Source organism: Leptonychotes weddellii, chromosome 14 (assembly GCF_054177405.1).
Source record: "Leptonychotes weddellii isolate Sample4059 chromosome 14, ASM5417740v2, whole genome shotgun sequence".
NCBI classification, from domain to species: Eukaryota; Metazoa; Chordata; class Mammalia; order Carnivora; family Phocidae; genus Leptonychotes; species Leptonychotes weddellii.
Window position 1 is genome coordinate 10,694,777 of NC_138382.1, and position 21,285 is coordinate 10,716,061.

The 21,285-nt window shown below is 37.6% G+C and overlaps 1 protein-coding gene and 1 pseudogene across 4 annotated transcripts in view; both read left to right on the top strand.

Annotated features, from left to right (window-relative positions):
- The window catches only part of SMC5 (structural maintenance of chromosomes 5), a 91,351-nt gene that overhangs the window by 45,548 nt on the left and 24,518 nt on the right, over positions 1-21,285 (top strand). For all 4 annotated transcript variants that reach the window (XM_081802824.1, XM_031023944.2, XM_006729498.3 and 1 more), the window contains 7 exons: positions 924-1,179; positions 2,975-3,129; positions 6,359-6,472; positions 9,174-9,268; positions 9,884-10,016; positions 12,373-12,546; positions 12,631-12,800. In XM_081802824.1, the coding sequence (XP_081658950.1) occupies positions 924-1,179; positions 2,975-3,129; positions 6,359-6,472; positions 9,174-9,268; positions 9,884-10,016; positions 12,373-12,546; positions 12,631-12,800 (1,097 nt within the window). The remainder of the gene's footprint in view (positions 1-923; positions 1,180-2,974; positions 3,130-6,358; positions 6,473-9,173; positions 9,269-9,883; positions 10,017-12,372; positions 12,547-12,630; positions 12,801-21,285) is intronic.
- LOC145717178 (circadian locomoter output cycles protein kaput pseudogene) lies at positions 16,855-20,501 on the top strand (annotated as a pseudogene).

A 21,285-nucleotide genomic window follows, 5' to 3' on the forward strand; every position in this document is an offset into this window, starting at 1 on the left:
AATAGGACTTGGAATGAAAGCAAGTTAACAAATTATGTGATTTGTGTAAACAGTACAAAATTCTATTTTTGTAAAAAAATAGGGTTGTATAATGTGTATTTTTGTGTATGTATGTGTATCTTAAAGTCTTAACTCTTAGGTAGACTTTATAAGGTTTTGATAAAAATCCACTGGCATCTTATATGGGGTTTTTAAAAAATAATTTACCTTGAATATGTCAACAAATCTAAACATATAGTTGGATTAATCTCAAAATATTAATTTCAAGTATTAGTAATTCTGTTGAAAGAAAATAGTTTCAGGGGCACCTGGGTGGCTCAGTCAGTTAAGCATCTGCCTTTGGCTCAGGTCATAATCCCAGGGTCCTGGGAATCGATCCCCATGTCAGGCTCCCTGCTCAGCGGGGAGTCTGCTTCTCCCTCCCTCTCTCCCCCTGCTCATGGGCGCACTCTCTCTCTCTCGCTCACTCTTTCTCTCAAATAAATAAAATCCAAAAAAAAAAAAAGTTTCAGTTTAAAGTTAAGAGACCTAATCTTCATTGTCATTTCTATTACTGCTTTATTGAAAGTTTGTCATATACATGTGAATGCTGTTTTAATTGTGGTCTTCTGGTGTGTAATATGAATTTCCTGTCAGTATTTAGAAATCTGTGAATTGGCTTTATAGATATTTTGTTTATTGAGCATATATTTAATAAGTGCTAACTATATGCTAAGCACTACTCTCGGTACTTAGGATATGTTAGTGAACAAATAAAGATAGCAGGTGGTCTGGTAGGAGTAACACTCAATTATAGCAGAGTACCTTTTAGTGAGAACACCCATGCTTAGGTTGTTAGCATTTTAAATACTGTGTTGCTATAAAAGCCTTATAAAGCAAGAGAAAAAACAATCTCCAGTACCATCCTTCTTTTGTTTTATTAGATTGAGGAACTGCAGCAGGCATTAACCGTAAAACAGAATGAAGAACACGACCGCCAGAGGAGGATAAGTAACACTCGGAAGATGATAGAGGATTTGCAGAATGAACTGAAGACCTCAGAAAACTGTGAGAATCTTCAGCCCCAGATTGATGCCATTACAAATGATTTGAGACGAGTTCAAGATGAAAAGGCATTATGTGAAGGCGAGGTAATTGATAAGCGAGGAGAGAAGGAGAGCCTAGAGAAGGAGAGAAAGAGTAAGTCTTATGAAACTTAGGGTGAAGAGATGTTTGTAAAATGGAGATCTGTTTCTGTTGATGGGCTTTCTTCTTCCCCTGGTACCGTGTCTTTAGCTACTCACGTCCCCTTGTTGAGGAAGCTCAGCTTGATTTTTCCAAGTTAATGCCTTAATCACTTATAGGTAGCATATACCGTGCTTTGCCACTGGCTACCATTGCCTTATGTATGTCAGATTATGACAGTTGATTTAATTCTCTAAAAATGGTTTCCTTTGTTTTCTTCACAAAGTCACTGTTATTTATCAGATCAAATTTAAGCTCTTCATTCTAGTCTTCAGAACCTTCCATTAGCTTTGCCCCTTTGAAACCTATCCAGTTTCATCTCTGCTTTTCTTTCCTATGGACCATGAAAATAGATTTATAACATTATTCAGATAGAAGAGGTCTTAAGTTCTGTCTACTCAGTGTATACGACTAAGATCAGTAAAAAAGAAAACAACCTCAATTTTATGTTTAGCAGAGTGCCCTCCACCTCTTTCAAACCTCCACACCCACTCTCAGGTGTGTGCATTTTTAACTCAGCAGTTTTTTCCAGTAGATCTTCATTTATATTTTTATTATGTTCTTATTTCACCATGCCTTGATAATCAATTTTAGATACTATCTTTTGATATTTTGTAATTTGAGATACAGATTTTGGCTCATAACAATTCCCATCCTATTTGAATTCCTCAAGTGGGATTATTAATATTAGTTACTAATCATTAACCTTTATGATTATCTTTATATTTTGTGTCATTAAGTAGTTGTATTGCTTGAATACACACTTTGACTCATCCTTTTTACTTTCTGCTCTTCTGACATTCTAAGTCCTCTAATTTGTACTCTGGTTTTTATATTTTTAAGGCTGAAAACATTTTATTGAGAACCATATCAAGTTTTATGTGCTATGTTTAAGAGTTAATTCTAAAAGCTAGAAATATTAAGTATTGTTGTTACAGCAGTGAAACTTAGTTCACAGCAGAGCCAGGTAGTGCATTTTGATCGGATCTCCTTTCACTGATAGCTGTTTTTTTTAAAGGTTTTAAATTACCTTTAAAAAAAAAAAAACAAAAACCATTTGCTTTAACATTTCCTTAAAAAAAGAGTAGGCATTCTCTTGAGGTCTGGAGCCCTCCATCCACTTCCTTCCATCTAAATGGATTGTTTTCAGAGCTGCCTGTGTGGTGGCTATTGTCTGGGATTTGTCGGGCTTTGTCACAAATCCTTTTCTGTGTTGGGTAAAGCTATTCCTGAATTCCGTGGGCTTTTTGTTTTTCTTACATTACTTAATATTTTCTTAAATTACTTCCTTACACATCTTTAGGTAACCTTGTAAGAAGAGATATTTGGGGATTAATTTCAGAGTCTTTGCATCCCTAAAAATACCTTTATTTCTTGATCTGCTTTCCTTGGTTTTGTTACATATGTGACTCTAGGTTGAAAATAATTTTTCTCTCAGAATTTTGAAGGCCTATTGCAATCGTCTCATGTTAGGAAATGTAGTGTTTCTTTACTCCTTTTTTTTTTTTTTTTTTTTTTACATGACCTATTTATTTTTGTGACCTGTTTAATTTTGGTAGCTTAAAGATCATGTTTTATCTGAAATGTTTGGAAATTTGATAGCCGTTTGTGCAGGGTGTTGCTTTCTCACGGTGGTGGGTACTTGCTGAGTGGTGTTGCTAACTTTTGGATCTAAGATACCCTTTTGTATTACTAGTGGATTATTTCACGAAAGTTTTCAGAGAACTAATACTTTATTTTCCTTTTTTAGGTGTGGGTGATAATATTGTACGATTTGACAGTCTTATGAATCAGAAGGAAGATAAGCTGCGACAAAGATTCCGTGACACATATGATGCTGTTTTATGGCTAAGAAGTAACCGGGACAAATTTAAGCAAAGAGTCTGTGAGCCTATAATGCTCACGGTAAGAAGTTTTGTTCATCTTGGTTGTATCTGTTAGTTTTCTAATTTATAATCCTTTTATAATCTATAAACTTTATAGATTTTTGTTGTTTTAAGAATTCCTAGTCTTATTAACACCTTGGTTTTCCATTATCAGGCTTGTGGCTACTGGTTGCTGAATCCATACCTGAGTTGTGACCAATAAGTCTTTGAACTTTGTCTAGAAAGAGAATGAAACTGTTAGCTTATTGACCAAGAATCATGTAGAAAATTAGTTTGGTTAGCTAGTTCCTTCTGGCAGTTGTTATTCTTAGGTTACAGCAGGCCATAGATTAAATGCCGCCCAAGGGCTGGAAACTGCTGTAAATAACTATGTTGATGGGGGGAACCAACAGAAGAAAGAAGAGAAAGTCACCTACAAGTAACAGAGCATTCTTAGGATTCTGAGAATGCAGCCAGCAGTCTGTTGACCTCATAAACCTTTGATGGATAGCTCTTTTTGATGATCATGGGTCATTAAGAATAGGGTAAGCTATATTGAGTAAATCATTTAATGAAGTGTGGCCATGGAATGGCTAGGAAGATTTCTATCTGAAATATTTTAAATAATAAGTTTGGCCATGGAAAGAGAAAATAAAGTAAAAACCAGTCTTTGGCGATGATAAAACTTACCCAAAAATGACTTAAGGATTGTTATTGCTGGGTGGTTTTGTTTTTGTTTTTTTTTAACTTTAGAAATGAATGCACTGTAGATCCTTGCAGAATTCATGAAAACTTCTATCTTCTTTAATTCATGTTTGTATTATTCTTTAGTTAAAATCATTTCATGTAGTTGTCTTTTTTAATATCTTAGATTATATTAGCAAAATTAATATGCATAATACTGTATTCTCTTCTTGCTCAGGTATGTATTATTAGAGTATTTTTGCCAGATCAAGAAGGGAATATCTATTTTGGATGCAGACATTATTGTTTTGATTAATCTGGTAAGGACTGAAAGAAAATATAAGAAAATATTTTGAGCCTTAAGAAATTATAATGCAAGTAATTGTGAACAGATTTTTATTAAAATGTCAACCTCAAAATTATAATTCACAACCTTAGTAAATTTGCCATCCTTTTATCATTTAGTCTCCTAGTAGTAGTAGCCTGTCACCAAAAGGGATTACTAGCTGGCATATATTTATACTTCAAATTAGATTTGAATCTTTGAGATAAAAAGATACAGTCTTGCTTGCTTTTTATCCTTTCTGGAATAACCCTTTACCTTTCCTACCACCTTTCCAACTGTGTTTCCCCACCCCAACACACATACACACACTTAATCTTTCAATATCTAGTTGAGATGTCACCAACGTAGACAAGTTAGCAGTATATAAACTTAAAATTTTAGCCATATAACTTGTCAACTAACAATCCATGTCCATGAGTTATTTCTAACCATTCCAGGCTACAGTGGGAGAAGTGTGCAAAGATGTATTTATAGTTCTGTTCCTCACAGCAGTGTTTATAATGGCACAAATAATGGTGGGGCAAAGAACAAAATTTCCAAAGAAATTGATTGGTCATGTAAATTATTCTATATCCATTGACTAGAATACTATGCAGCCATTAAAAATGTCATTCTAGGTCTGTTACTATAAGAGGACATTTATGACCAATGAATTTATAAAACCGGTTCTAGGATAGGATATATAGAAAGATTTCATGTTAAAAATCTGAACTGAGAGTCTGCCATCAACCACCAGATCACCTTGGAGCGCTATGTTCCCTCTGTCTGCCTCTCTCTGTCTTTACTATGTTGTGAAGGAGTGGCCTTGAACTTTGCCAGATATTTTCTTTACCAGTCTGACGAGGGGGAGCACACTAAGTAGTTGATGAAGCTTCAGAGCCAACAAAGTGGTGAAGTCTTTCTTCCTTCAGGATGTCAGGAAGCCAGACTGAACGCAGTGCAGTTTGCGTGTTACCTGGCAAAAAAAAGTGTGACGTGGTCACTTCTGGAAGTGCACAAACTGGGCAGGGACAGACATGACCCCTACTTGTGTGACTTTTAAAAAGGTGACTTCCGCAGTCACATTGGGGTTATTTTACCCTTTCTATAAGTTGTAGCTTAACACCCACTTTTCTTTCATTTGTACTATTCCTTCTAATGAAGTAACTGATACCCAAAAAAAAAAAAGTCGAACGATAGAGGCTAAATTTCTGTAGTGTTTATGTCCAGGTATTTTATGTGACTTTGTTTTGTTTGCTTGTGTATCAGTTTTCCATTTTTTTATGCTAAATGATATTTCATACTTTAAAATAGTAATATTTGCCAATGTTTGTATGACAAGCATACTAAGTTTATTAGCTCTCTTAATCCACATTTATTCCTGAGATATAGACTGTTTTACTGTACCCATTTGGGTGAAGAACTAACTAAAACTTTCAGAGATATAAGTGGTACGTGATTTGAAGCAACATCTGTGTGACCCCAGAGTCTTAGCTCTTAACTAGTATGCGGTATTTTATATATATATGGTACCTAAAACCCTTCTCTTTCATAAATGTGTTTTTCAAGAAAGCTGATTTCCATCTGCTGAAGATTATCTATCTCCCCCCTAAAATTCCATGAGAGCACTTTTTATACACCTATTATAGAGCTTTATTGTGTTCTGTTTTTTTTTTTACTTAAAATCTGCAGAAAGTAGATTGTAGTCATCTTGAAACAATTTGTTATCTTGACCTTACTATTTTCCATAACATTGAGCCTCACATGCAGAAGTGCCTGATTTGTTAATATTTAAAAGATAAATCCTAAAGCTTATGCTCTTAGTGGTACAAGCCTAGGATTTCTCTGGAAAGCACTGGTAAAGTTGTTTTAATTCTTTGTGTTTTTGTACTGATCAGTTATTGCCATGTATGACTTCCTCTTGAAGATTAGGACGACAAATATTAAAAGTTTGGGGATAGATGAGAAATACACTTAGATTACAGTCTAAGCCTATTTCAGATGTTTCCCAGTGAGTTGACTATAAAAGGAACATAGTTATTTCTTAGTAAAACAAAAAACAAGACGTGAATAAGCACCTGATGCATATCAATTTTGATTAGATGTTTCTGGGTACTAAATGTTGAATCTTCAATACCAAATTCTCCCTCCTCCAGCTATTAAATTTAATCGGATTAAACAAATCAAAGTAAAATTATGTTCTAGTAATCAGTTTGGATTGGATTTCATGAGAATTAACTTATATTTTCTTTCTGTTTAGATCAATATGAAAGATAATAAAAATGCCAAATATATTGAAAATCATATTTCATCAAATGACTTGAGAGCTTTTGTATTTGAGAGTCAAGAAGATATGGAGGTTTTTCTCAAAGAGGCAAGTAACCAACATAATACTTTGATTCACCTGGTGCTAATCTTCTGGTACTTAAGTTTTTAAATTCAAACTAAAGCAAAAAATAGTGACTAACTATACCAGCAGTAACTCTTGTGTAAAATCATTCAGTTTTGTGAATTTCTTTATCTCTGTCATCATTGGGGAATGAATTTGTTTTGCAAGGAAAAAACAGCCCATAATTTCATCTGTAACATGTTTTGAGTTGGAGTTAGTAAGAGTAATTCTGTCATACTGTTTTAAGAAAAAAACCATAGTGATGGACCTTTGGTCTTAGACATCCTTTTTGAAAATATATTGGAATGAACTCGGTTTTTCTTTGATGGGCAGCGTGGGAATCAATATGTTGTTGCTTTTAAATAAAACCTCTTCGAAAAGAATGAGAATGAGGTACAGAATGAGAATTCTGTATCTGGCTACAGAAACACCACTGAGAATCTAAGCCACTACAAGGCAATGTGGCTTAGTAGGTAGGAGCACAGACTCTATAGATAGGCTGCCAAGATTTGAATTCTGGCTTTGCTACTAAACTGGGCAAGTTTCCTAAATGTTTGATGCCATAATTTCCTCATCTGTAAAATGTAGATATATTATCTGCTTCAAAAGTTGGTTGTGAGGACTAAATTGGTTAATAAATGAAAAGGTGTGTAGAACAGTGCTTGTTTGCGATTATTTTTATTACATGTGGTTATCTATAAAGTATGTATTGTTAGCTCTTGTTATTGTCAGTAAGATTTCTTTCCTTTTGTGTATGTCACCTTCTTTTAAAAGCCCTAAAGATTAGGTTTAGATTCTGTTTTGTTTAAATCTTTGCTAGCAGGTATGAATGAGGACAGGACCCTGAATCACCTAAGTGGTCCTCTATTTCTGTGGTACACTAGTGATGGGAAAGAATCCTTTTTCTGGCTTTTACCATATTGCCCTCCTTCTGGTTTGGGGGTTGGCAGGGAATAGGAATATATGGTAATTGCATAAAAAGTTGCATGTATAAAATTATAGAATGGACTCCAAAAAGTTAGACAGTTGTTTAGTTTGGAATTATTTAAGCTTATCCAGTGAGTTTTTGGTCGTGTGTGAGAGCTTTTTGAAGAAGTAGGTTACTTGGATTATAAATCTGATATGGCATGCTGTGAAGGGCATTCAGTCAGGTGGAATTAGGTGCATTCTGTTGGAAATGGCCTGCTTAGCCTACACTGAGTGCCTTTTTTTGAGTCAAAAACTCATGCTTCCTCTGTGCTAAGGATTTGAATCCTATATGGATAATGTGACATGGGTTCCTGAAATTTTGACCTTTATTTTTGTAACTTTCTATAGCTTCTCAGCAGGACCAGAACTTCCTCTCACATGTGTGACTTTGTATTTTAAATTGTGAAATTTATTGTATATAACTGCCTCCTGTAATATTATCTATTAGAGTACCATTTCCCATACTACCATGTATAATAAGTATTATGTCTGCTGTACAATTACCATAGAGGCCCTTTATCAGGTTGATAAAGTTTTCCTTCTGTTCCTAGTTTGCAGAGAATTTACCGTATTTTTCCGCATCTATTGGCATGATCATATGGCTTTTGTAGTTTATTCTGTTGCTATAAATTAGATTGAAACCTTCCATCAGTCTTGCATTTCTGGAATAAACTCTACTTGGTCATGTGTACTGTTCACATATTGTACCATCAACCACTATAGATAATACACAAAGAAAAATAAACAAATATTTAAAATTTTAAATCTTTTTTTTTCTTGAAGTTGCATTTTCATTGCAATTTCCTCACAAGATTTTATCCTAATGTAACAGCAAAACTCTACCATAATGGGACCCCCCAAAATTGTGAAAATCTGAGATCATATTATTGTAATAATGAAGGGGGGGGAGTGTATGTTTTAGTCTGTACTGTCACACAGGACAAAAGTAAAAGTAATGAAACTTACACAAGCTGGCGATCACTTTCTAACCACCACCACCAGCAAGTGCCTTCCCCAGAGGAGCTTAGAATGTTTGGGAATAGGAGGCTGGTTTGAGGGACAGGGGTCAATTCCATTAGATCAAATTTTCATATTCCTGCAGTTGGTTGCCTTAGAATTTTTCTATATATTTTTATGCTTGAAAGTCATACCGATCACACTGTCATATACATCTTTGCAACCAAAATAAATAAATTTAAAATTTTATTTTCTTAAAGCTGTGCTAAATTTCTTCTGTATTGAGTTTAAATTAATTTATGTAATTGATCAAAATATAAATATATTTAAAAATTTGATACTTATTAAATGCAAAGTTTTTGGGAAAAAAAGTTTCTGTGTACTAATATATTTTGTAAAGGATTTTTGCATGTGTATTCATTAGGGATATTGTTTTTGTCAGGTTTTGGTATCAGGATTATGCTGGAATCATAAAATGATTTGGGAAATGGCTGTTGCACTTCCTCCTATTTTCTGAAAGTTTTGGTATTACTGCTTCCCTAACTGTTAGAACATATTTCTTTTACTATTTTCACTGATAAATTATTTCTATAAAAACATGTAATTACAGTGTCATTACCACACTAAAAAATTTTCTTGAAAGTACCATTAAATACCCAGGTTCTGATCATCTTATGAATACCCGTAGGAATATAACTTTAAAAATCATTTTGATTGATCATATATGGTAATTAAAATATTTTCTTTCCCTTCTATTCAGATTCGTGACAATAAAAAATTAAGAGTAAATGCTGTTATTGCTCCTGAGAGCTCATATGCAGACAGAGCACCTTCAAGATCTCTGAATGAGCTAAAGTAAGTCTCGAAAATATTTTTAGAATTAACCTGTTACTTTGGTTAATCAATATTCATTTAGCTCTTAAGTATATTTTATCTCTCACATAAATGTTAGAGGCTATATGATTCCCTTTTAGGATCTCTACTTAGGTCTAAAATAAGGAAAAATCTAGGAACAGACAAACCATGAAATACTATATAGTGGTAATGTTTCAGATCAGTGGAATAATATTGGACTGTTTAATGAAAGATATTAAAATAGTTGGTTAGGTATTGGGAAAGTAAAACAAATCATCACTTCATAATGCAGAAGTAATTTTCAGAAGCACTAAATAGAAAATTTGCAGTTATAAAACAGCTATAAGTGAACATCTTAATTCTGAATGTAAGTAAACATCCTAAGTATAAAAGCAATGCAAGAAACAAAAGAGATTATAAAGTTTGTAATCATGAATATATTAAGCTTTCCTGACAAGGAAATAAGTCTCAACATTAATCACTTAATATTAAGTGATTTTAAAATACACATTTTTGCTGTACTATTATATTTTATTATTTGCCACTCATTAACTATCAGATTTCTGTGAATGATTTTTTTTTTAAGAAAAATCTAGTAAATGCTTTTCGTTTCAGACAGTATGGATTTTTCTCTTACTTGCGAGAGTTATTTGATGCACCTGATCCGGTCATGAGTTTCCTTTGCTGCCATTATCATATTCATGAAGTTCCGGTAGGAACTGAAAGGACCAGAGAAAGAATTGAACGGGTAAGAAAGTACTGAATCAGTACCAGAACCTCATTTTGCTGAAACTTCTTAGCATAAAAAAAATCAAGCAAAAATTAAGAGATATTTAAAGAAGTAGGTCATTCTGTTTTTTTAACCACACAGAAATTCTTTGTATTTTACATTTTTAATATACACAGAACAGTGACTATTGACTAATACTCTATGATGGGTATAAGTGATGTGGAGTTACCTAGAGTAAATGCTTTATATTTGTATTTATTGAATACATTTGAAGTCTGAAAAGAGACACCTGGCACTCTGACCTCATTCTGTATTGCTTGACAAATCTCTTGAGACATTTTATTAATGGTTTAATCATTTAAATTCTTGTAGTCTAGATTATTTCTCAGAGAAATTATAGGTTAGAATGGTAGGCTGGGATATAGAACTGTTTTGGTAAGCCCTTCCTTTTTTTCTTTTTTTTAAAGATTTTATTTATTTGAGAGAGAGTACATGAGAGGGGGGAGGGTCGGAGGGAGAAGCAAGCTCCTCACTGAGCAGGGAGCCCGATGCGGGACTTGATCCCGGGACTCCAGGATCATGACCTGAGCCGAAGGCAGTTGCTTAACCAACTGAGCCACCCAGGCGCCCCAAGCCCTTCCTTTCTTAAAGCTGCCCCTGAAGATTATCTCCCTTCATAGGACCTCTTCTCCTGGCTAGCACAGCACACACTCGTAGTTCCTCTATTCTGCTGATGCTGGGAGCTCTCTCCTCCTCATACAAGTAATCTCCAAGACTCTCACACTAAATTCATTGCTTCTATCACAAGCAGAAAAAGGAAAGAAATCTCTTCATCCAAAATAGGTTTTTCTATAACACCAGTTTGCGTGTTTTTTCACTTGTAAGCATCTAGGACCCAGTTAGAGACCCAACTACTAGTTGTTATATTGAATTTATTAGAAAATGTGTTTTTAAAATTTTAACACCTAGTGTTACCAGTATCCCTAGGACTATTCATTTGTAATTTAGGGACTCTTTATACTTCACTGACAGAAGATAGAAATGAGGGCTGATTAGCAACCCATTTTGCAAAACAAAAACAAAACTCCACCAAGCTAATTATAGTAAAAGTTGCATGTGTCATTGATTAAAAATGACATGACGGGGAACATTTGAGGAAATGAATATTAGGACTCTCCATGTGGGTGTACCTCTCTTCTGTCATTTAGAAAAGAGGACAAGACCATTTATGGACTTGCCCTCATTAATTTCTAGGACTCTCCCCTTTGGTTAAATTGTCTGCTGCCAGCCTTAGGTCATGATGTCCTTTTTGTTGGGAGTGCCCTTACCTCACTGTGTCTGTCAATTTAAATTTATTAGAACTTGAGTAGCCTAACGTCTTCTAGCTTTTCCTTCATTCCAAATTATTCAGCAATTTGTGGATGCCAGATTATACCCTGTTAAACTTAAGTGTGCTTAAATAGGTCTTTCTCTTCACTTAGACTATAAACTTCTGGATAGAAACAAGCCACAAGAGTATAGGTAGTGAAGCTTCAGAGATCAGGAAAAACCATATATGAAAGCCTACTCTTCGGGGCACCTGGGTGGCTCAGTCGTTAAGCCTCTGCCTTCGGCTCAGGTCATGATCCCAGGGTCCTGGGATCGAGCCCCACATCGGGCTCCCTGCTCGGCGGGGAGTCTGCTTCTCCCTCTCCCACTCCCCCTACTTGCGTTTCCTCTTTGCTGTGTCTCTCTCTGTCAAATAAATAAAATCTTAAAAAAAAAAGGAAAGAAAGCCTACTCTTAATTACTATTCAGAAATACATAATGTTATTGTGTTTAGAATGTGCTTTAGTTTTTCGAACTTTTTGTTTCAGTTCTTGAGAGACAAGCTCTCCAAAAAAAGGCAAAAAAAAAAAAAAATTGGGATCCTTAAAGTGTTTGCATTAAGTATTCTTCCAAATATACAGGAATTAAGTATGACTATGTATCTGTGAACAGTATAACTGAGGGAAGGTGAGAGAATAAATGACTTAGTTGAGCTACCGAAGTTCTGTGTCCTGGGCAGCTGTTTCCTGGTATCTCTTCTGTAGGCCCAACAAAACTCCAACAAAAGTACACTTACTTGGGAGAGACTATATAGTCAAGTAGAAAAATAGCCACCTTTGCTATAGTTGTTTGGGTTTTCTCCCTTCTCTCTTCTTTAGTGTTCTCCAAAATAATAACCTAAAGTGTATCAGCCACCCTTTTAGAAAAAAAAAAAAAGTACATCTGTTTTGACCTTCTAAAATTCACTTGATCTATATTTTCCAATGCTTCGGTCCTTTTAAAAATATTTTAATTACTATTAGATGTACACTAACATTTGTTTGACATTGTTTGACTTCTGTGACAGGTAATAAAAGAAACCCGGTTAAAGCAAATGTATACAGCAGAAGAAAAGTATGTGGTGAAAACTTCCTTTTATTCAGATAAAGTTATTTCTAGTAACACATCCCTAAAAGTAGCCCAGTTTCTCACAGTCACTGTGGATCTAGAGCAAAGAAGACACTTAGAAGAACAGCTAAAGGTTGGTTGACTATTAAAAAAGAATAAACTGAATTTGTAATACTTTAGAACTGTTTTTAAAACAATAATTTTGATTATTTTATAGGAGATTAATAGAAAATTGCAAGCAGTGGAAGCAGGGTTGATTGCCCTATGTGAGAGAAACAGACATCTAGAACACAAAGACAATGCACTTAGACAAAAGAAGAAGGAGCTTCTTGAAAGGAAAACCAAGAAAAGACAACTGGAACAAAAAATCAGTTCTAAACTAGGAAGGTATCATTCAGCCTATTTGGGCGGGGGTGTGGGGGGTACAGGGCACTACGAGGCTCTTGTTATTAGTTATACAGCCATCCCTTGTTTTATTGCACTTTGCAGATACTGCGTTTTTTGTTTTCGTTTTTTAAACAAATTGAAGGTTTGTGCAGCCCTGTGTCAAGCAAGTCTGTTGCCACCATTTTTCCAATAGCATTTGCTCACTTTGTGCCTCTGTCACATTTTGAGGATTCTCATACTATGTGTTTGGTGATCAGTGATTAAGACTCTGAAAGCTCAGGTAATGGTTAGCCTTTTTTAGACAACGCTGTGTCACACTTAGTGAACTACAGTATAGTGTAAACACGATTCTTAATATTCACTGGGAAACCACAGAATTCTTTGGATTCACTTTATTGCAGTGGTCTGGAACCAAATCCACAATATCTCTGAGGTGTGCCTGGACTCTGTCATGATGTTGCAATTCCCACAAACACGTTTTATCCAAAGAACGTTGTCTGTAGGGCAAAAGTTGGTGAATCTTAAGTGTTGTGAGTTTTCCTATCCCCTGATTAGCCGTTTTTATCCCTGGACCCTTTTCCGTGCTTAAAAGTTACTGAGGACCTTGAGGAAGTTTTGTTAATATGGTTTATATCATTGATTTACCATATCAGTAATTAAAACTGAGAGTGTTTAAAATATTTATGAACAACCACAGTTTTCTAAGCAAAATATGTTTACCAAGAGGAGTGGCATTGTTTTTATGTTTTTATTAGTCTCTCTAAATGAAGTTGTTTATTTCATATCTGCTTTTACTTTCAGTCCGTTGTGAGGTGTTGCTTTGAAATATATGGAGAAAATGTGGCCTCACATAGATTTGTAGTTGGAAAAGGAAGGAGTACTTTATAATAGACTTTGCAGATAATTGTCTGTGGTCTTGTTTAATACTACATCAAAACCTGCCAAGGTGTGGTTTGTTGAAGTTCACTTGCAATGTGGAATCTGATTAGATTACTCTTAAAGTCCATTGCACTGTAAGTGGATCTTTTAGCCAGATTGGTCCTTTAGATAATGTTGGCTCACCAAGCTGCATAGATCTTTCAGATGTTGCCATTTTATTGTGTAATATAAAAAATCTTTAAGAACTGGGAAGCTGTCAAGCTCACAGTGTAGATAACAAATTTTCCAAAATTTTAATTGGCACGTGAAAGTTGTTTATTGGCAGTTATTTTTCTTGAAGTGATAGGCTTGCTTTTTTCACTTTTGGGCGGGGGGGGGATAAAATCTGCCAACTACTTAAGTCTCAGTAACCATAGTTTGTCTTTTAAATAAAAATGGTATTTCACGAAAAAGTATCTAGGCCAGCTCCCAACTCAGTCACACAAGTGCCTTTCCTTGAGGCAACCATCATACTTTGGTTGCAGTGTAAGTACTGTGTGCTTTGTATTTCATCACACTGAATATTAAAAAGGTATATACTCAATTACCACTGGGAAGTGGTTCAAGATGGCAGTGTAGGAAGACCCTGAACTCCACTCCTCCCACAGACAGAGCAAATCAACAGCTACAGGTGAAAGTGTTCCCTCTGAAAAAGACCTGAAAACTAACTCAACAGCTCTTCTGTAACAGAGACAGGATCTCACATAAAACCCCACCCCTAGTGTGAGGACCAGCAGTCGGGAAGGATATCACAAATACGGAGTTTTGCCTCGGAGGAGCAAGGAGTTTGTGCCCCAAGTCAGGCACCCCCACGCTTGGGACCTACACCAGAGAGATGAGTCCCCAAAATGCCTAGCTTTGAAAGCCAGTGGAGCTTATACATAGGAGAACAGTACAGTGGTAGGGAACAGATTTTGCTCTTTAAGCGTTCATGCAAAGACTGACCACAGGACCCTGTGCAAAAAGCAACAGTGTGAAAAGTGCTTAGGCCATCTGTGGAGGAGACTTCATTTCTCGTCTTAAAGCATCTGCCCAAGGGGCAGGAGCCTAATGGGAATCTGTCCTGGGACACAGGCACTGGTGGGCACCACTTTTGTACTCTCCCTCTAACCTGCTAGTGGGTGATGGCACCCCCAAGTCCCCGCCAGAGCTAGGCGCCCAAGGGTCTGAAACAATCTTCTTGGCAGACTACTGTCCCTAGGGTACTGCAGAGACAGCAGTCTGAAACACTCTCCAGTCTTCCTGTGAAAAAGACCTATTTATTTGTCCTAGAATTCAGCCTCAGGGGCTTCAGGATTTTGTTCTCAGGGAACAGGGTCCAGGAGATGCCATCTTTGGGCTCTGTTGGCCTTGCTAAAGCTCACCAGTACCTTCCAGAAAGGAGCTCCTACACTCAGCTGGAGCCCTGATTTTTCCAACAGTTTCCTAGGGGACACTTCCAGGATGCCTGGTCTGTAGACCAGCAGGGTTTATGGTGGTTCCAAAAGACTGTATATTTGCATACCTTAAAAGCATGCTGCCTGAGGGTCCTAGCTTCTATTCTAGCTTCTCTTCTGCGTGAAACTAAGAGCAAACTGAGATCCCTTCCTCTGGAACACTCACAGGACTTGGCACTCCCTCAACAACTGGGACCTGTCAAGAGTAAGTCAGGCTGCTTAGACCACAAAGGTTCATGTCACCACCAAGAGCTAGAGGAGGAAACCAACACAGAGTCAAGCAAAATGAAGAAACAAGAGTGTGTTCCAAATAAAAGAACAAGATAAAATATCAGAAGAAGAACTGTTATGAAATGGTGTTAATTTACCTAATAAAGAAATCAAAGTGATGGTTATAAAAATGTTCACCGAACTTGCGAGAGGAATGAACACAGCAAGAACTTCAGTAAAGAGGTAGAAAGTATAAGAAGGTACCAGACAACTTCACAGAGCTGGAGAATACAACAACAATTAAAAAATACACTGGAGGGGTTCCAACAACAGACTAGATGAAGCAGAAGAAAAATCAGTAATGTGGAAGACAGGGTAGTAGGGTTCAGCCAATAGCAAAAAAGAATTTTTTTTTTTTTTAGAGAGCGCATGTGTGTGAGCAGGGGTGGGGGTAGACGGAGAGGGAGAATCTTAAGCAGGCTCCACACTCAGCGCAGAGCCCAACACGGGGCTCAGTCTCATGACCCTAAGAATCATGACTTGAGCCGAAATCAAGAGTCCGACACTTAACTGAATGAGCCGCCCAGGTGCTCTGAAAACAGAATTTTAAAAAGTAAAAATAGCTTAAGGGGCCAATGGGACAACATCAAGCAGAATAACTTTCACATTATAGGAGTCACAGAAGGAGGAAGAAAAAGCAGAAAACATTTCAAGAAGAAGTAACAACTTCCCTAACCTCGGGAAGGAACAGACATCCAGATCCAGGAAGCCCAGAGAGTTCCACTGAGAATAAGAGGAAATCTGTTCTGCAGAAGAGCACTGATTTTTTTTTTTTTTTACTGAAAACAAATCACTGCAGAGTCAGACGCCAATGACATTTGACAGGACTGGAAACCTACGTTCCTCAATAATGAAGAATTTACACAATGTTTGAGGCTTTTGATGTTTTTGTTTTTAAGCCATCATGACTGATGGAAGCATATTATTTGTGTCAGAGAATATAACCTCATTACTTTAATATTTACCATTTGATCTTGTGGATCAAAGTATTTTATCCCAGAGAGGGAACATTCACTGGTATAAAAAAATATTCTCTACCCCTCTGCTGGAAAGTGATTCATTAACACTTGAATATTTAAAATCAGAATTCTGTTGTCATATGCTTTGAGGAGCAGTAGACCAAAGGAGTCATGTACTTATGAATATGTATAATTTATAGGAAATCTCAAATCACTAAACAATGTATCCAATTCACAGAATGGTTTCAAAGAAACTATACAAGACACATACAGGCCCTAAGATGATCAAGATTGTATTGTAGCTGTCAGATTAGCCACAATTTAGTTCATCAAGGATGTGTACTGTTGAAGAGCTTAATGAAGAGTTTTAGACATCTAGACATAGTTTAGAATTTTATTGCTAGGTCACAAGGAACTACCTATGATAGGACATTTGAAGTTATGTGAACACTCAGGTATGATTATCAGGTGATGGTCCAGAACATTTGCCAAAAACGTCATGAGCACTTAATGCAGTATAGGAAAAGCATATCATGTTGTTATGGGTTCCTGAACAAAGGACCACAGTGGATTTGGCTTCAGACTCATTGTATCATTGATCTTCAGTGGAATTCAAGGCCAGAGTTTATTGCTGGTACTCACATCATCCTAAATTATGCAGAAGTTAGGGCTGCAATATGATGAGTACTTGGCATTGAAGAGTCTCTTCCTGAGACAGCTGCTGACAAAAGCCAAGATTCTGGGTTTGATAATTGTATAGACCTAGTCAAGCCTCAAGGAAGCATTGGAAAGGTTTGATTACAGCCCAACCCCTTCTGCTTCCTTCCAGAGCTCAAGAAAATCATCTCACACAGCAGTCTCAGACCCTTCCTCGACACCAACAGAGACCCAGCAGACACTTGCGCTCCTCCCAGACACCATAGAGCAGCTCCTGAAAAGATGGTAACAAAGGAGGTCATTGTTTAGTCCGTCTTCAGTACAGCCGGTGATGTCTCAAGCTGCACATGTACCAGCTCCTTAAGACTCGTCTCAGTCTTTAGCTCAATTACGAGCCATGCAGCACCTGAAAGACCAGTTGGAGCAACAGACACAGATGACAGAGGCCAATACTCACCAGCCCCAAGAAGAACTAAGAAAGATTGAAGAACAGACTTCAAATGGCCCATGGTTAAGGGCTGCAGATGTTTTTACAACAATCTGGCCCTGGGTTGAATTTTGATTCCAGTCACCTTTCTTCTGGAAACTCATCTAAATTCCAGCAACTTGTACCTATAAATATTAAGGACCAGGTTATTCACACTACCTGAAATTAAAGTGGAATGAATACTGGACACCTTGGCACATTCAGCATATGATTCAACAGCAGACTTTACAAAGTCCATCAAATCAGCGTCAACAGAATGTACTGAGCTGGCACCGTCAATAAACCCCTCCTTCCAGTCGGACACAGAGCGCTCTTAGAGCCCCACTGTATGACACTATGAGGATGTCATAGCTGGAAGCATGGTCCAGATTCCATCTAGTATGCCACAAAACAGAACCCAGACGGCTGCAGTAACGACATTCGTTCAGGACGCATAAGATTTTCTCAAGGTCAGCAACTTGGTGATTAGTGATTACATTAGTAGCTGCTCCTGGAGCTTGGGGGGTGGTCATGGTACTGTGCACTCTGCTCGTGGGTCAGGCTGTGCCTGCCTGCCCTCCTGCGGCTCCACAGCGGTCACAGACGTGCTCAGTCCCACAGCAGAGGTCCCAGGAGGGGCACCTTGGTCTAGTCCAGCAACCATCTCTGGCTCAGCTGACCCAACTACTACAGCAGTTTTTCCAGACTTGAAGGCTTCCCGTGGAGCAACCTTGAAGCCAGCGTATCCTCTCTGCTGCATTTCCACTACACCAGGGCCCTTTCCCCCAGTCCCGGCGCCAGGAGCATCTGAGTCGGCACAGGCCTGAAAGTTTGACCTGTTCTTCTAAGGTTCAGCCACAGTGGGCCATATGCCTCCTCGGACCTCAAGGGAGGAAAGGGTTGGCCATGAAGAGTTGCTCGGAGGATCTGAAGCTAGGATAAGTCCTAGTAGTTTCACGAGAAGCAGTACTGAATGTTGTGGAATTCTAGTTCCTGGAGTGAATTAGCAGGGAAAATGCTGCATTAAATGCTACATTAAACACCAGCCAGTGCGAGATGAGCACGGGGCCATAGCCAGCTCTCACAGTGTTGGACTTTCCTAGCTGTTTTTGATGGGGAAAGTGTATTGCCAGATATTAAGCTTAGTTATAAAACATGGTCTCCAGTCAATCAGAAAGGCACTAACAGTATTAGTAACCTGGTGGTTCTATACCTGTTTTCAAGTATTATAGGACACACCACTGTCATGTTAGGGGTTTGCTTACAACGATCCCATGAAGATAGTCTAGTACACCCATTAGGCCCCTTCCCGAGCCCCTCTCCCTTTTTAGGGAATGATGAATAGTAATTAATGTCAGACTCTTGTGTGGGTACAAATTGTCTATGTACAGATGCTGTAAGTACTATGGATATGTCTGGATAAAAGAGAAAGCTAAAAAAAAAATACTATCAATAGCTGCAGAAAAAGCATTTGACAAAACTGTCAACAATATGGGCAAAGAGGGAACATAGTTCAATATAATAAAGACTAAACATGACAAGTCAACCCCCTCCACTTATATATGTAAGTATAACCTTATACTCAACAGTGAAAAGCTGAAATTTTCCTTTAACATCAGGATCAAGACCAGGATGCCCACTCTCCCCACGTTTATTCAGCATAGTGTTAGAAATTAGGATTTCTGAGCAGAGCAGAGTAGGCAAGAAAGAGAAATAAAAGGCATCTAAACTGGAAAGAGGTATAAACCAGCACGAGTTGTGGATGACAGGATTTTACATAGAAAACCCTAAATACTCCACCAAAAGAAACTTCATAGCACTAATCAACAAATTCAGTAAAGTTGCAGGGTACAAAATCGTCATATAAAAATCGGTTGCATTTTCATATACTAACAACACACTCAAAGATGAAAACAGTCCCATTTATAAAATTGCACCAAAAAGAAAATGCTTAGGAATAAATTTGACCAAGGAGGTGAAAGACCTGTATACTGAAAACCATAACACACTGAAGAAGAAATTAAATTTGACAACTAAATGGAAAGATTTTCTGTGCTCATGGGTTGAAAGAATTGACATTGTTAAAGTAGCCACGTTACCCAAAGCAATCGATAGATTCAGTGGAATTCCTATCCATTTCCTAATTCCAGCAGCATTTTTCGGAATTAGAAGAATCCTAAAAATTTATGGGGCCACAGAAGATACCAAATAGCCAAAGCAATCTTAAGAAAAAGCTGAAGGCATCACGCTCCCTGATTTCAAGCTATATCACAAAACTGTATTAATCAAAACAGGGTATTGACATAAAAGCAGACACATGCATCAGTGGAACAGAATAGAGAGCCCAGAAATAAACCCATGGATCTATGGGGAGTGGCTTTGTGATGCAAGAGGAAGAATAAACGATGAAGAAAGGATGGTCTCTGCAATAAATGGTGCTGGAAAAACTGGGCCACAAGCTTACACCAAACAGAAAAATCAACTCAAAATGGATTAAAGACCAATATAAGACCAGAAATCCTCAAACTCCTGGAAGAAAACAGTAAGTTCTTTGACATGGGCGTTGGCAGTAATTTCTTTGGAACTGACTCCAAAGGCCTTGGCAACAAAAGCGAAAATAAACAAATGGGACTACGTCAAACTTCAGAGCTTCCGCACAGTAAAGAAAACCATCGCCACACCAAGAAGGCAGCCTCTGGAATAGGAGAAAATATTTGGAAATCGTGTATTCGATGACGGTATAATAGCTAAAATGTAATGATTTCATACAACTCAATAGCAAAAAAAAAAAAAACCCCAATCTGATTAACAAATGGGCAGAGGATCTGAATAGAGGTTTTTTCAAAGACGATCTGTGGATGGCCACAGGCAACTGAAAAGGTGCTCAGTATCACTAATCATCAGGGAAATTTAAATAAAAACGACAGTGAGATTACCACCTCACACCTGTCAGAATGGCTATTATCAAAGGACAAGAAATACCGAATGTTGGTGAGGATGCTGGTGAGGATGCGGAGAAAAGGGAACCCTTGTCCACTGTTGGTGGGAATGCAAATTGGTGCAGCCGCTGTGGAAGACAGTATAGGGGTTCCTCAAAACATTAAAAATAGCACTACCCCACGATCCAGTAATTCCACTTCTGGGTATTCAAAGAAAAAGCACGGATTTGAAAAGAGGTCTGTGCTCTCCTGTTCATTGCAGCAGCATTTACAAGAGCCAAGACATGGAAGCAACCTCAGTGTCCATGGCTGGATGAGTGGGTAAAGAGGAAGTGAGCTACACACAGACACACGCCCATGTGTGTGCATAGGCTGCACTACTACTTAGCCACTAAAAAGAAGGAAATCTTGTAACAACATGAGTGGAACCTGAGGGTATTCTGAGTGCAGTAAGTCAGAAACACATACCATATAATTTCACTTACCGTGCAATCTAAAAAACCAGTGAACAAACAAAAACGCATAGATACAGAGAACAGATCGGGTGGTTGCCGGGGAGGGGTAGGAAGGAGTGTTGGGGGTTGGTAAAATAGGTGAAGGTGATCAAGAGGTACAAACTTCCAGTATAAAATAAAGACTCGGGGCCCCTGGGTGGCTCAGTCGTTCAGCGTCTGCTGTCGGCTCAGGTCATGATCTCGGTGTCCTGGGATCAAGCCCTGCATCGGGCTCCCTGCTCCACAGGAAGCCTGCTTCTCCCTCTCCCACTCCCCCTGCTTGTGCTTCCTCTCTCGCTGTGTCTCTGTCAGGTAAATAAATAAAATCTTTAAAAAAATAAAGACC